The sequence below is a fragment of the Rhinolophus sinicus genome, linkage group LG10 (genome assembly GCF_036562045.2).
Source record: "Rhinolophus sinicus isolate RSC01 linkage group LG10, ASM3656204v1, whole genome shotgun sequence".
Lineage (NCBI taxonomy): Eukaryota > Metazoa > Chordata > Mammalia > Chiroptera > Rhinolophidae > Rhinolophus > Rhinolophus sinicus.
The window spans coordinates 47,535,001-47,548,799 of NC_133759.1; the positions used below are offsets into that span (position 1 = coordinate 47,535,001).

Sequence of the window (13,799 nt, forward strand, 5' to 3'; positions counted from 1 at the left end):
TCCAAATTCTGGGTATACAGTATATCCAAAATAATTGAAAACAGCACCCTCAAAGACGTATTTGCACACCCATATTCACTGCAGCAATAGCCAAAAGGTGAAAGCAACTCAAGTGTTTATCGATGAATGGATAAAACAAAATGTGGCATACTCATACAATGGAATATTATTCACCTTAAAAAGGAAAAAAATCCTGTCACATGCTACAACATGAGATGAGTCTTGAGGACATTACGCTAAGTGAAATAAGCCATTCATGAAAGACATATACTGTATGATTCCACTTAGGAGGACTCTAAAGTGGTCAAACTCATAGAAACAGAAAGTGTAATGCTGGTGCCAAGGGTTAGGGGAAAGAGAGAAATGGGGTATTGCTTAATGGGTATCGAGTTTCAATTTTGCAATATGAAAAAATTCTGAAGATCTGTTGTATAACAATGTGAACACACTTAGCACTTACTAAACTGTACACTTAAGATGGTTAAGATTATAAATTTTATCTTGTGTATTTTTTACAATTAAAAAAATTTTTAAATACACTTTACCACATCTTGACTACAAAAAGAAATCAGACCCTAGTATCACTTAAACCGTTCCTTTCAAAAGAAAACTCAGTTACCTAACACTTTAAACACAGACCCAAGACCAAATTCCTCCCACTCACCTTCCAACTCACCTTCGCTTCGGTGCCCGAATGAAGAGCTCACAGAGGAGCCTGCCCTGTTCATCCTTATAGTCTCGGATGGTGTTGTAGAGTTCATGGCACACAGCAATCTATACACAGGAACAAAAGCAAATCACCAGAAAAGCGAACAGAAAGCCAGCGTAGGCATATGGATTATCTTTAATCAAAACATACCCATAAAAGGCAAGGAGAAAAGAAAAAGGACAAATCCCCAATTCTGACGTGGAACCCGAGACGGAAATATGCTGACAGTATCTCTCTTTATTTAAAATAATTTAACTGATAAAAATTTTTTGGTATCTTTCATTAGATTTATGCTACTGGTAACTTCTTCTTTTAAACTAAATCAGTTCATACCACTCTCTTGCTTAAAATCATCCAACAAAGGGGCTTCGTATTACTCAGAGAATAAAACCTAAACTCCTAACATTGCCCACAGAGTACAGAGGGTAACTACATACCCTCGTTGGGCACTTTGCCAGTCTCCTCCTCCCTCTTGACCATCTCTCTGTAATTACCACACACCAAACCCATTCCTGACCCAGCCCCTCTGCCTGGAACATTCTTCCCAAGCGCTCTGCAGGGCTGGTGCCTTTTCATCACAGAGAAACCTTTCCTAAGATTTGGGCCCAAACAGCCTGAATCACCCCAAATTTTGTTCTTAGCACTTATTGCCAGCTGAGAGTACTTTATTATTATTTATCTGTTCACCTGTTTACATTCTGCTTCCCTCCACACTGGAATCTAAGCTCCATGTGAAAAATTGGCTTGTCTTACACATGGCTACATCTCAGTCACCAGAACAGTGCTTAGCACATGATAAGCACAGTTATTTGAGTGAACTTATGTAACATACTAATACTCCTTATTTTTTCATAATATTATAGTATTACTGTAATACTTTTGGCTAAATATACACTTTTCATACAAGAAAGGTTAAGAATATCAATCCTGAGGGATAAGAAATGGAAAATCCTTGTATCTTAACTGCTTATCATTAAAGAAAGGGTAGGGAATCATAGGAAAAGCAGGCAGAAACTATGTGATGCAAGTTACTCACAGGATCTACCGTTGGAAGATTGGAAAGTCTCCTCCTTTTCCTGCTTGGGCCAGGTGTGGACACAGAATGGTGCCCGTCATCAAAGTCCCCACTGACGCTACTGGAAGGGGAGGTAGCTCTTCTTCTCTTGGAACCCATGGAATCCAACTTCTTCTGTAAGAAATAATTATCCATGTTCTTATATTTTAGACTCTGCCACCAACCCCTCAGCTGGCCACCTGATATCAAGTTTCTGGTTCATTCAGGAGGATATTTTAACTGCTGCAAAGATACTTGACTAACTATAAGTTTTTTCAATAGAAGTCCTGGACTTTGTTGCTTTAGTCTCTACCTTAACCAGAATGCTACATTTCAATTTGGATGGAACAAATTCAGCAAAAGTGTACTCGTTTGTATATCACCAATTTTGAACGACTCAACCACTTTAGGCCCCAAAATTACCCTGGACTGGAGTTTGAAAACCCATGTGTAGTGATACACCATTATGCTGGAGGTACACCCAAATACAGGCAGTCAGCTCATCTGTTTTCCCCAGTGTCTTATAATTATGATCATTTTCTAGGTGGGCCATGACATGGTAAAGAATAGGAAGCTGTGCCTGAGGCAAATGAGTTGAACAAAAAGGTCAGGGGACGATTAATCTTCTAGCATTTCAGATGCACACTAAAATTAACATTCTGAAAATGAATTTTCTCCACTCATTAAAGAAGGATCCACAAGACATACCCTTGGAAAAAACTTAATGTGACTTGCCATATCTATGCCAAAGTAGCAAAACTGTGCTTCGAAACTTTTCTGTCAACCCAAACTAACTTGCTTTTCAGCTATATGAAGTACTCCATCTCAGTGAATTCTGAGATCATAGCTTTTCAGTTTAGTAGATGATCTGGAAGAGGACATCAAAGGTGAGCTTCTAGGTCCTGCCTGGTTTTTCAGAAACTCACAAATATTTCTCAGTTTCAGGCAAGCTGCTAAGCAACTAATCTTAACTTTACAAATATACGCATTTGACCATAACACAGGAAATGTAATCACTGAAACGATCTGTTACAGCTAGAGGGAAAAGATGTATACTAGAAGGTCCTACAACGTTTATACAATTTCACAACAGTATCAAACAGTATGTTGTGATTTCAAAGGTCTTTCTCTAAAGCTAAAAGAAAAAGCTGATCTCAGTTTCACTCATCAACATTCAATTTTAGGAAACTAAGACACCCGCAGCTGAGAAAATAGGTTGCCAGTAGTAGGGAGAAAAAAATTGGGGATCTCCAGGGAATTAAAGCAGGAACAAAACAAACCAACAAATAAACAATCCTGGTATCCAATTAAGAAACAAGAAAGACTCTCCTCTCTTCCTTCAATAGTCCATATGGTATTTAAAAAGGGCCCACCATAAAGATGTTCCTATCTCTAGGCTTTGGTTTGTTATACAGTGTATTAGTTTGCAATTGGCTATAACTGGCTAAAAACTTCAAAGGGCTTAGGCTAAGGACAGCCAAGGTTTGTTGATTATTGTTTTATTTATAAAAGGCTAACTGGTCTCAATTCATTAAGATGAAGAAACTAAGGACCAATCCTTTATAAACAATCTATGACAAGGACACAAGTGGATTTGATGAACATGAGAGGCAATCTTTATGGAAAGGATAACAAAATTTAAGAAAGGTGGAAGGGAAAAGGCAAGGAAGGACAGAAAAGGGAAAAGGTGTAGATGATCAGTAATTTACCAGCTTTACCAGAGCACAACCAGCGCCTCGAAAAGCCAGTCTCCTCATTATGTCTGAAGGCCAAGTGAAGCCAGTGAGAGAAGGCAGGGCTTTAGAAGTGCTGATTCAGTGATAATATATTCAAAACTGAAAGAGAAGAACAAGACAGAAAAGGGGAAATAAAAAAGAAGGGTCAGAAGGAGTAAAAATGAGTACGAACAGACAGAAAACATTCAAGGAGAACTGCTACGGAAAGATAAAAGAACTGGAGAAAATAGGCATATCAGTTTTCTTGTGCCAATGAAACAAACTGCTGCAAAGGCTCAGGCATTAAAAGTACCTGGTATTTCTTCCATTTTAAAACCAAATGCTTGTGCTTAAAGAGGTCTCACTGAGGTTCCCCTTTACTCACAAGGAATGGCTGTCAATTCCAGGAATGAAGCATGCCTGCCCAAATGCCCCCTAGTCGGTAAGAGCAGAATTCAATCACAAAGCTGGAATGGAGAGTGAACACATGTGGAAGGCTCACATGTGACACCAAGGGTTGGCAAGCTGGAACAAACAGAGAATGGGTTCATGTGAGCAGAGTATGGAAAACTCCACCCCGCCAAAAAAAAGAAAAATTTTTTTTCAGAGAAAGACATTTCTTTCCAAAAGTCCTATCAGCATTGGGAAGATACCACGTACAAGTTTAGCGAGGTTAAAAACAAAACAAACAAACAAATAAACTTCAACCATTTTGCCAGGTCAAAATTACTTTTATAAATAACCCACTGAAAATCAAGTGACAAAAAAATATAAATCATGGGTGTATGCATACTTTAGACCATACAATATCCAAAACTCCTTGAATCATTAATTTACTTTGGTAAGTAAAGAAAGAGATGCAACTTAAGGATAATTTTCAAATTTTTTTTTATCCAAAGGACACATCTTAAAATACATTTTGGAAGTTTGGCAAGACAGACAATGTGGTCAGTTGGGTGGGAGGAGCAACAGGACCGGAATTCAAAAGACAAGAGTCCCAGTTTTCCCACCTCTAATTATCCGTTTGATGTTGCTTGAGTCACAACCGCAGATCTGTTTATTCATTTATAATATGAGAACAGTAAAGTGTACATATCTCCCTTGGATTGTTACGACAATGAAATATATGTGAAATCACTTTGGAACTTCAAAGCACAACAAAAATGATAAGTTTCAACTTTAGGAGTACATGCTCCGTGGGCACAGGAAAAGAATTTTATTCATTTTGCAGCCCTGGTTTATAGAATAACAACTGGTATAGTTTGGGTGATCAATTTGTTTTTAACAAAGATATTAAAAGTGCACTTACATGGGACATTGAAAAAAGTTTGTATAATTTAAAAAGCCTGTGAGCATCCCGTCAGCAATCCTTTTTCTATGAAGAGGAAAGAAATAGATTCTGTAGCTGGATAACAAATTTTAAAATGGCATTATGTTCACATGTCCAAAGTCTGACAACCAACGATAAACTAAAGAACAACTTCATAATGTGTAACTGGGAAAATATTTACTCAGTATAGACAAATGGTATATTTTGACACTTTATAAACTTTTAGTACTCTGCTGTATTTCTAGTGATACTTATTGCTGTAAACACATGCTTAAAACAAAAGTAGAAAACACGATTCAAAGAAAAAACAATCACTTATAATCCTACTTCTCCGAGGAAAACACACACTTATCTTTGGCGTTCACAGCATTCAGTATTTATTCTATGCCTTAGTTGCTTTTTTTTTTTTTTTAAATAAAAGCGTTAACAAACCATATGTATTATTTTGCAGCCTGTGTTTTAACTTAAGCAAGATTCTTCCAAGTCAACATTCTTCTACATGATATTTGATGGCTCGATAGTTGTCTAACATCCCCATATGGATATATCACAACTTCCTAATCTTGGGAATTTGGGTACAATATTAATATCAGAGGTATTCTGTACACTCCCAAAGCCAAAGAAAGTGGTCAAGGCCCTTTCATTTATCCACACATAAATGTTACTGTTTTAATTTGAAACCCTTCTCTAAAAGATGCTTTCCAATCTTCCTTTGGATTTTAAAACATAAGCAATCTGTTAACAAGTAATACAGCAAAAATTATACTACTTTCTTATACTACTTGTATTGAGTTCAATTTGCTTCTGATATTTGGGAAAGAGTGCACTTCTAAATGGAAAAAGAAAAAAAAAACACCTAAAAATCATTTTTTGAGGAGCCCTTGCTTGTTGGAGAATAAGTTAACAAAAATGTTTTACTCCAACACGTTTCTATAATTGTAATATTAATTTCTATATCCACAATACTGCATATTTGTCACTTGTTTTTCAGGATTTCTTCTACACTTTTGCCAAGCTTCCCTTCTACGTCACCAATATGTACCCTATAATAACAAAACTATGCTTCTCTTTCAATAAAATATTTTAAGAGATGGGAAAATATTAAAAACAAGAAATGTACAGTTTAAAAACCTCGATTCTTTATGATGTTGCAGATAAGAAATATCTGGCGTCAACTACAAACACAAGTCCCACTGATAAAAATACTCGGTCTGAAACAGTCATCGAGAAAGTGTACAAAAAAACCCCCAAAATCACTAGAAGAGTTTGTATCCGGACCGTCAACAAACAACAAAAAAGGAAGGCCCTGACCTGCGGAGGAAATAAAACACTTTCCCGACCTGTCACTTGTAAGGAGGCACTAGGGAAAACGCTGACAGCTTTGAAGCTGCCCGCGACGAGCACTCTGCCAGCCGCCGGGAGCGGGAAAGAGGGGCGCGGGGCGTTTCCGGGCCGCGGAGCGCCTTTGTCCCGGCAGGCAGGTGCCACCCGGCTGCCGGGCCCGTCTCGATGCCCGTCGCCGTGCCCCGCCCCACCTCGTACACCCGGCCAGACCGGCGCGTCCCCACGGTCGGGGCGGGGCCTCCGCCGCTGCTCCCGCCCGCTAGGGCCCACACAAAGGCCCGGCAGCCAGCCGAAGAGGGGCGGCCCCGCCCGTCCCAGGCCCGGCCTTACCCAGCCGCTCCGCCGCCTGCAGCCCCGGCCGCGGTCCCCGACCGCCGCGCCCCGCCCCGTGGCCGCCACGGCTGCTGCTATTGCTCCTCCGTCCGCGGCCGCGGCCGACGCTCCAACACCCGCCGCCCTCACCGCCCTCACCCCTCCCGGTGCCGCCGCAAACCCAGCCCTGGCGCCGCCAAGCAAACCTGGCTCCGCGCGACATTGCGTGCGCGCGCACGCGGGCCGGAGGCGGCGCGCTTTACGGCGGCAGCGTGAGAGCGTGACGCTCGCCGGTGTCCTCAGTTCACACGTGGCCGCGGTGGAGGCAGGTTGTAGCTACTGCTTCTGCCGACACAGCGGTTCCGCTTTCCAGTATGAAGCGGCCGAGTGAGTGTGGTCGGGGAGCGGGAGGGGAGGCTCCTTTCCCTCTGATGGTCGACCTTCAGGGTGCTTTTCTGCGGCAGTTGGGATCTGCCGGTAGGCCATCGGCCATCGCCCTGATTCTGGTTAGAACAGAGGGTTTGAAGGCGCCACGTTAACCGCAGGACCTATAATGGAGAAGGAGGGCTGGGCCCCAGAGGTGGAGATCAGACCAGAATTTCGGGAGGAAACAGTGTCTGAGCCAGGTTTAGGGCTCAGCCTGTTCCCTTCAGCGCCACGTTCATCCGGCTCAGTGAGGTCTGAGAACCGCCTCTCAAATCCACTGTTCGCCCGTGCCTTGTGATTCGTGTTGTTTGACAAGAAGTGGCTGTCGTTTTGGGTCTCACACTCCTGAGTACGATCCCAGGCTAAAATGAGAAGAGTGGGAGCAGGGTAGTTGGGTTCTACTCTGGGTCTGAGTCAAATTCTCAGGGATTTGAGTGACGTGTATTTTATGTGCCCCACAAGATTCTTAAATTATATTTAAGAGCTTATTAATTACTTAACACCAAAAGGGACGTGACCAAAAACTAAACAAACTGATCACTTGTGTCTAATTTTTGTGTGATGTGTTTCTGTGTAGAGTTAAAGAAAGCAAGTAAACGCATGACCTGCCATAAGCGGTATAAGATCCAAAAAAAGGTAAGTCTTGTACCTGGGAGAGCTATACCAGATATAATGCTGACTTCTGCCTCACCTCTCCAGGAGGAGGCCTGGATCTTATGATATTATCTCACAAGCTCTTAGGTATCAAGAGTACAGCTGTGGGAAAGGGCAGTAATTCATTGATCAGAAAGTCTATAACTTTGATCAACATGTTAACAACCTCTGCAAAAAGTTTCTGGTGACATTTTCTTGATGTTTTAGGCATAAATATGTGTCTCCGAATGATACAATTACAGTTACATTTTTCTGGGTCATTTTATACAGGTGTAACTAAACTGCAGCCCAATTTGTTTCTCACAAGGATTTTGTGTAGCATTTTTGTAAACTGATAAATTTATTATGATAGGTTCGAGAACACCATCGAAAATTGAGGAAGGAGGCTAAGAAACGGGGCCACAAGAAGTCTAGGAAAGACCTGGGAGTTCCAAACAGTGCTCCTTTTAAGGAGGCTCTTCTTCGGGAAGCAGAGCTAAGGAAACAGCGGGTACGATACATTAGCTGAAATACTCAACTTTTTTTTTTTCATAGTAAAATAACAATACTAAGTCACGTTGGCTCACCCATTTCTCTTATGGTTTGACACAGCTTGAAGAACTAAAACAGCAGCAGAAACTTGACAGGCAGAAAGAACAGGAAAAGAAAAGAAAACTTGACACTAACTCTGGTGTTGAGCCATCTAACGTGGAACCTGTGAAGGAGGTACGATTAGGTCTCTTGGTGAATGAGAGATGAGTTCTGATGTAGAAGTAAAAGCACATAACAGGGCAGGCATTGTGGCCTCCCTAATCAGTCATGGAAAATGGAGAAACAGGTTACAATTGCTGAACTTCTAATTCTGTGTTCTTTTCCCCTTGTCTTTATCCTTTAGGAATTTGGGCAGTGCAACGCTAAGAACAAAGCCAAGGCGGGCAAACAGAATCCAAAGAAGTTGTATTGTCAGGAACTCAAAAAGGTATCTTACTCTAGGTCAGTGTCTAAAATGGGTGCTGAGGTTTAAAAGACTAGTCATTCCTTTTTCCTAGCACCAACCTTGTAAAGTTGGGAGTAGAGTTCACTTGAGCTAGAAGGAAGCCTTCAGCAAATTGGTTTATCCTATTTAGGGCCTTTTTGTTACAGTTAGCTGAAGGAAATATTCTTGTGGTTTTAAATTTTTGCAACAGAACAGTTACCCATAAACATGATTTACAAAGGTGGTATTTGTGTTAAAGTGACAACATTGGCACAGTGGTTTTTAAAGTAAAGGAAAATACATCAGAATAAGCAGTGTGAAAATAAGAGTCTAAAGTACTTTGTTGAAACCTAAGTGAAGTAGATCAAGAGGGTGTCTTGGTGTAGTTGCTCCCTAGCACTCCCACCCTTCATACCTGTTTTTTTTTTTTGTTTGTTTTTTTAAATGATTTAATTTAACCGTATAGCCTGTAGAGTTGTGTTGCCTTTTTTTTTTTTTTTTAATTGGGGAAACGGAACAGGACTTTATGGGGGAAGTGTGTACTTCCAGGCCTTTTTTCCAGGTCAAGTTGTTGTCCTTTCAATCTTAGTTGTGGAGGGCGCAGCTCAGCTCCAGGTCCAGTTGCCGTTTCTAGTTGCAGGGGACACAGCCCACCATCCCTTGTGGGAGTCGAACCAGCAACCTTGTGGTTGAGAGCCCGTGCTCCAACCAACTGAGCCATCCCGGAGGCAGCTCAGCTCAAGGTGCCGTGTTCAATCTTAGTTGCAGGGGGCGCTGCCCTCCATCTCTTGTGGGACTCGAGGAATTGAACCGGCAACCTTGTGGTTGAGAGCCCATTGGCCCATGTGGGAATTGACTCCGGCAGCCTTCGGAGTTAGGAGCATGGAGCTCTAACCGCTTGAGCCACCGGGCCGGCCCCATACCTGTTTTTCCAAGTTCACTCTCCCCTGTAAATAGAACTTGACTATGCTTCTCATCAGCTCTTGGCAGAGCCACAAGAGCTTAGCAGACTACCCAATTCACGATGGGAGGATTATATATTCAGACAGTGGGGGTGCTTCCGCTTTTGAAATCTACTTTAATGAGAGGCCAGAAGCTACGGTGCAAACCTCTGTTTTACTTTCCTGGGGGAAATGAACAAACATTCTCCGTATCACGTTGTCGCAGAGTGGATAATGTCAGTATACTTGTGTGGAGGGTGTTCTGAAAGCAAGGGTTGTTCTTCTGATCATTTATACATTGACAGGTGATTGAAGCCTCAGATGTTGTGCTGGAAGTGTTGGATGCCAGAGATCCTCTTGGTTGCAGGTGTCCCCAGGTAGAAGAGGCCGTTATCCAGGGTGGACAGAAAAAGTTGGTACTTGTATTAAATAAATCAGGTGAGCAAAAAGGATGCCCTTTGTGTTCCATACGCACTAGTGAGGTATGAGGAAAACATCTGAACGGTCTGATTGTCACTGAAGACTGATAAGATCCAACTCTGACCTCATCAAAACCAGTGCATTTCCTTTCTTATCGCTAAAGACAATGCTGGGCAGTGGGGTGGAGGTGTTTTCTATGTGTGGTTTCACTGGTTTCTGCTGTCCTTTTGCCGTTCAGTACTTATCACCTTATTTAATAGTGTAAGCTTCTATACTAAGGTTACTGCATAATATATTTCACATAGGAAGTGATGATAGTGTGTCATTCCCCACACCTGCACAATGTTGATTGTGTGACAATAATTAGATAAAATGCATAGTTACGTATTGGTTTGAACAGCAGGAATAGGAAACCTCAGAGACCTGTGAAGCAGAAAGTAACAATGGGACCTAAAATTACTGTTGGGGTCAGTAAATATGGCTGCTACTGGAGAGTAAATTCTTGAAACATTGCCCTAGGGTTAGCAGGATAATAATCTAGAGGTTGACTTAATCCTGAAAGGGTGAGCAGTACAGAGGAGAATTGAAGAAATACAGAGGTGTAGGTATTGAACTCTGTTAAGATAAGGATGGTATATGGTAGGAAGTTTGCGCTCTCCCCATTTTCCAGTTAAATCCTTTTGGGGGGGAAAACAAACAGAAAAGGCAAACCAGAGTGAAATCCGGTTTACCATGTTTTGCAAATTCATCTCAACCAAGTGACCAAATTGGAGCATGTGTCTTATTCCTAATCCCTATCAGATTTGGTACCAAAGGAAAATTTGGAGAACTGGCTGAATTATTTGAAGAAAGAATTGCCAACAGTGGTGTTCAAAGCCTCAACAAATCTGAAGGACAAACGGAAGATAACCAAGGTACCCTTTACTGTCAGTGTTGGGGGTATGTTTCTTTCAGATTTTTGGATGGCTGAAATATGATGAGTATACAAAATCTTGATTAAAAAAAATGAGAACTTATAAGATCCAACTCTGATTTCATCCAGAGGTAATCTGAAAGGCAGGCATGTGGTGATTTTAATGGCTGGGCTCTGGAGCCAGATTTTCGGGTTTTATATGATGGATTGTCAGAAGTGGTTAAACTAATTACTTGCATTTTTAATGTGAAGATAAAGAGGAAAGCTGCTCCATTCAAAAGTGAAGTCTGCATTGGGAAAGAAGGTCTTTGGAAGCTTCTTAGAGGTTTTCGGGAGATGTTGGGCAAAGCTATTCAGGTTGGAGTAATTGGTGAGTTACAGTTCAACACATTTTATGTCTTAAAGTGCCAAGAATTTTTCCGTGTTAAGAGTGTATGGGGTTGTTGCTAAATATAAACACTTTTTGCCCACCTTACCGAATACACACAATGTAAAGACAGAAATTTTAAGTGATTGCTGCTTAATTCTGTTTTTTTTTTGCCAATTGTGCACTGTAGGAAGTTGGCTTCTAAAATTTCTTCGTTTATTTTAATCATCTTTTCCTGCTCTTATTACTTGTGTAAGAAATGAGTTTGTTAAGATTGACCTTAGTAATGAAGTGAAGACACTCAGATTCAACTCTGGTCTTGCTCTAAACATCAGGCAAGCATAAAATAAAGCAGTGGAAATGTTATCATTACCAGCACATAATGCCTTTTGTATCTGTGGATTTGTTATACCATTTATAGGTTTTCCAAATGTGGGGAAAAGCAGCATCATCAATAGCTTAAAACAAGAACGGATATGTAATGTCGGTGTATCCATGGGGCTTACAAGGTAAACTGAGTTGTTCCATATTGTAGTATTTCATTATGGATGAGTAAATATGATTGTTTTGGATATCTTAAGAAAATTTCCCATTCTTTAGAGGTGTCAGTGAAAGGAAGAGGGTTAAGCCAGTACTAGGCTTGGGGAAGAATTAAGAGTGGAATAACTGCCCACAATCTGGTTTGAAAGACCGGCAAATAGATTGAGGGGGAAAGCTGCCTCAGAGAAAGCAATGCTTGAACCCGGCCTTGAAATGAATATAAGTCTGCCAGGTAGAAGAGGGGAAACATTTATGCAGAGGAAACAGCATGTGTTTGGGTCAATATGTAAGCTATAACATGCAGTGCTTCTCTTTAGAAGGGGAAGGTGCAATGTTATGGTTTTAGATAAACATGAAGCAAGTGATGATAAACTGGATCTGACGGACTGTGCTGAGTTTGTTCAATCCAACCCTGAGCTTCGTGTTCTGTCTCTTGTACTTCAGATAAACTAGTACCCTCATTAATTACCATCTCTCTTGTTTCAGGAGCATGCAGGTTGTCCCCCTGGACAAACAAATCACAATCATAGATAGTCCAAGTTTCATTGTGTCTCCACTTAACTCTCCCACTGCACTTGCTCTGAGAAGTCCAGCAAGTATTGAAGTACTAAAACCCGTGGAGGCTGCCAGCGCCATCCTGTCCCAGGCTGATGCTCGACAGGTAAAAGAGCCCCTTTCCCTTAAGCTCTATTTTCTCTCTTCATTGGAAGCATTTAAAGTAGAAAATTTTCAAAAATTTTTATATCCGCGCTGTATCAAATAAGTTTTTCTTTTTTTTTTAAGGTAGTACTGAAATTCACTGTCCCAGACTTTAAGAATTCTCTGGAGTTTTTTACTTTGCTTGCACAGAGAAGAGGACTGCACCAAAAAGGTGGAAGCCCAAATGTAGAAGGTGCTGCCAAACTGCTGTGGTCTGAGTGGACAGGGTAAGGCTTCTTTCTGTAGGCATTTTGATGACCAATAGAGGAAAGGAACTGATTTTTGACAAATCTTGTTTTTAATACCAGTGGCTCCTTAGGTTACTATTGCCATCCCCCTGCATCCTGGACTCTTTCTCCACATTTTAATGAGAGCATTGTGACAGACATGATGTGGGGCTTTAATCTGGAAGAACTGGGAAAGAACAATGCACACAGCATACAAGGTAAGCAAGGCTTGTGCTTGACTGCTGTCTTCATCAGCTGACGGGCTAAGCAAGGTCTCAATCTGTTTACATGTACTGTGTTCCTTTCCTAGCCATCAGGGGCCCTCGTTTAGCCAGTAGCATCCTTTTCCAGTCCTCGGGTCTGACAAATGGAATAATAGAGGAAAAGGACATACCTGAAGAATTACCAAAACAGAAAGAGAGGAAGCAGGAAACGGCGGAGGACTATGAAGACATGGACGCTGACCAGGAAAGTGTTGATGAAGAAGCCAGTGTAAGTATGTTGTCCATGAATTGTTCAAGCTGAAGGAAGTTTTCCAGCATTATAATGTACAACAAATGGGAAGGGACTGAAGGTAGAAATTAAATATTTCAGGATAGATTACCAAAAAGCCCCATACAATTTAGATGTTTAAGTCTTCCAATCGTTAGTTTGTGCATCCCATTATGTGTACCTTCAGAGACTTCCAAGTCATAATTACTTGGATTGAGTAGACAAAGGCTACTAATATATCACTGTTTCTTTGTCCCACAGGCAAAGAGTTCAGATGTGTCCCCTGCAAGAGAGACCTGCAAGGTACTCCCTGAGGAATCTCAAGCAGGTGAATTGGGTGGAGGGGTCGTCTAACAAAGCAGAGTGGTATGGAATTGTTTCTACTTTTTTAAACGTCATTTTTCTTTCTTATATAGGTGAACAATCTGAACGATGTTACGTCTTGGATGGAATGACTGAAGAGGAAGATGATGCTTACGATTTCAGTATAGACTATGTGTAACAACTGTCCTCAAAAAGTTGTGGGTTTTTTTTAACATTTTGAACAGACTCTTAAGCTGTTCTATGTGTCATCACACATACCAGTTCATTTCCAGTGTGACATAAGCTGTGTAAATTTTGTACATGTGTATATGATATATTCATTAAAAAAAAAATCAGGCAATGTAGAAAGTGTCTGAATTCCATAAAAGACAACCCAT

At 41.1% G+C, this 13,799-nt stretch overlaps 2 protein-coding genes and 3 non-coding genes across 28 annotated transcripts in view; 4 read left to right on the plus strand and 1 right to left on the minus strand.

Moving 5' to 3' along the window:
• The window catches only part of PBRM1 (polybromo 1), a 105,093-nt gene extending 98,472 nt beyond the window's left edge, over positions 1-6,621 (minus strand). For 9 of the 24 annotated variants that reach the window (XM_019724311.2, XM_019724307.2, XM_074313078.1 and 6 more), the window contains exons 1-4: positions 6,483-6,621; positions 3,473-3,598; positions 1,746-1,898; positions 677-774 (exon numbers count right to left, since the gene is read on the minus strand). In XM_019724311.2, coding sequence (XP_019579870.1) covers positions 677-774; positions 1,746-1,898; positions 3,473-3,520 — 299 coding nt within the window. In that variant the 5' untranslated portion in view covers positions 3,521-3,598; positions 6,483-6,621. Of the gene's footprint in view, positions 1-664; positions 775-1,745; positions 1,899-3,472; positions 3,599-3,863; positions 4,004-4,787; positions 4,854-6,482 lie in introns of those variants that run through there. The other 15 variants (XM_074313082.1, XM_074313079.1, XM_074313074.1 and 12 more) reach the window with 9 other exon arrangements.
• On the plus strand, positions 6,600-13,770 carry GNL3 (G protein nucleolar 3). Its single transcript, XM_019724312.2, has 15 exons — positions 6,600-6,851; positions 7,468-7,526; positions 7,897-8,034; positions 8,136-8,249; positions 8,419-8,502; positions 9,746-9,878; positions 10,662-10,774; positions 11,026-11,143; positions 11,562-11,649; positions 12,167-12,341; positions 12,464-12,606; positions 12,688-12,824; positions 12,917-13,098; positions 13,360-13,426; positions 13,515-13,770. Exons 1-15 carry the CDS (start codon positions 6,839-6,841, stop codon positions 13,598-13,600), a joined length of 1,650 nt encoding a protein of 549 aa, XP_019579871.2. The 5' UTR covers positions 6,600-6,838; the 3' UTR covers positions 13,601-13,770.
• Positions 9,920-9,996, plus strand: LOC141567370 (small nucleolar RNA SNORD19). The gene has a single exon (XR_012489965.1). It is a non-coding gene; the product is annotated as a small nucleolar RNA SNORD19 (small nucleolar RNA).
• LOC141567373 (small nucleolar RNA SNORD19B) lies at positions 10,821-10,904 on the plus strand. The gene has a single exon (XR_012489968.1). It is a non-coding gene; the product is annotated as a small nucleolar RNA SNORD19B (small nucleolar RNA).
• LOC141567371 (small nucleolar RNA SNORD69) lies at positions 12,030-12,106 on the plus strand. The gene has a single exon (XR_012489966.1). It is a non-coding gene; the product is annotated as a small nucleolar RNA SNORD69 (small nucleolar RNA).
• Positions 13,771-13,799: the final 29 nt, after the last annotated feature.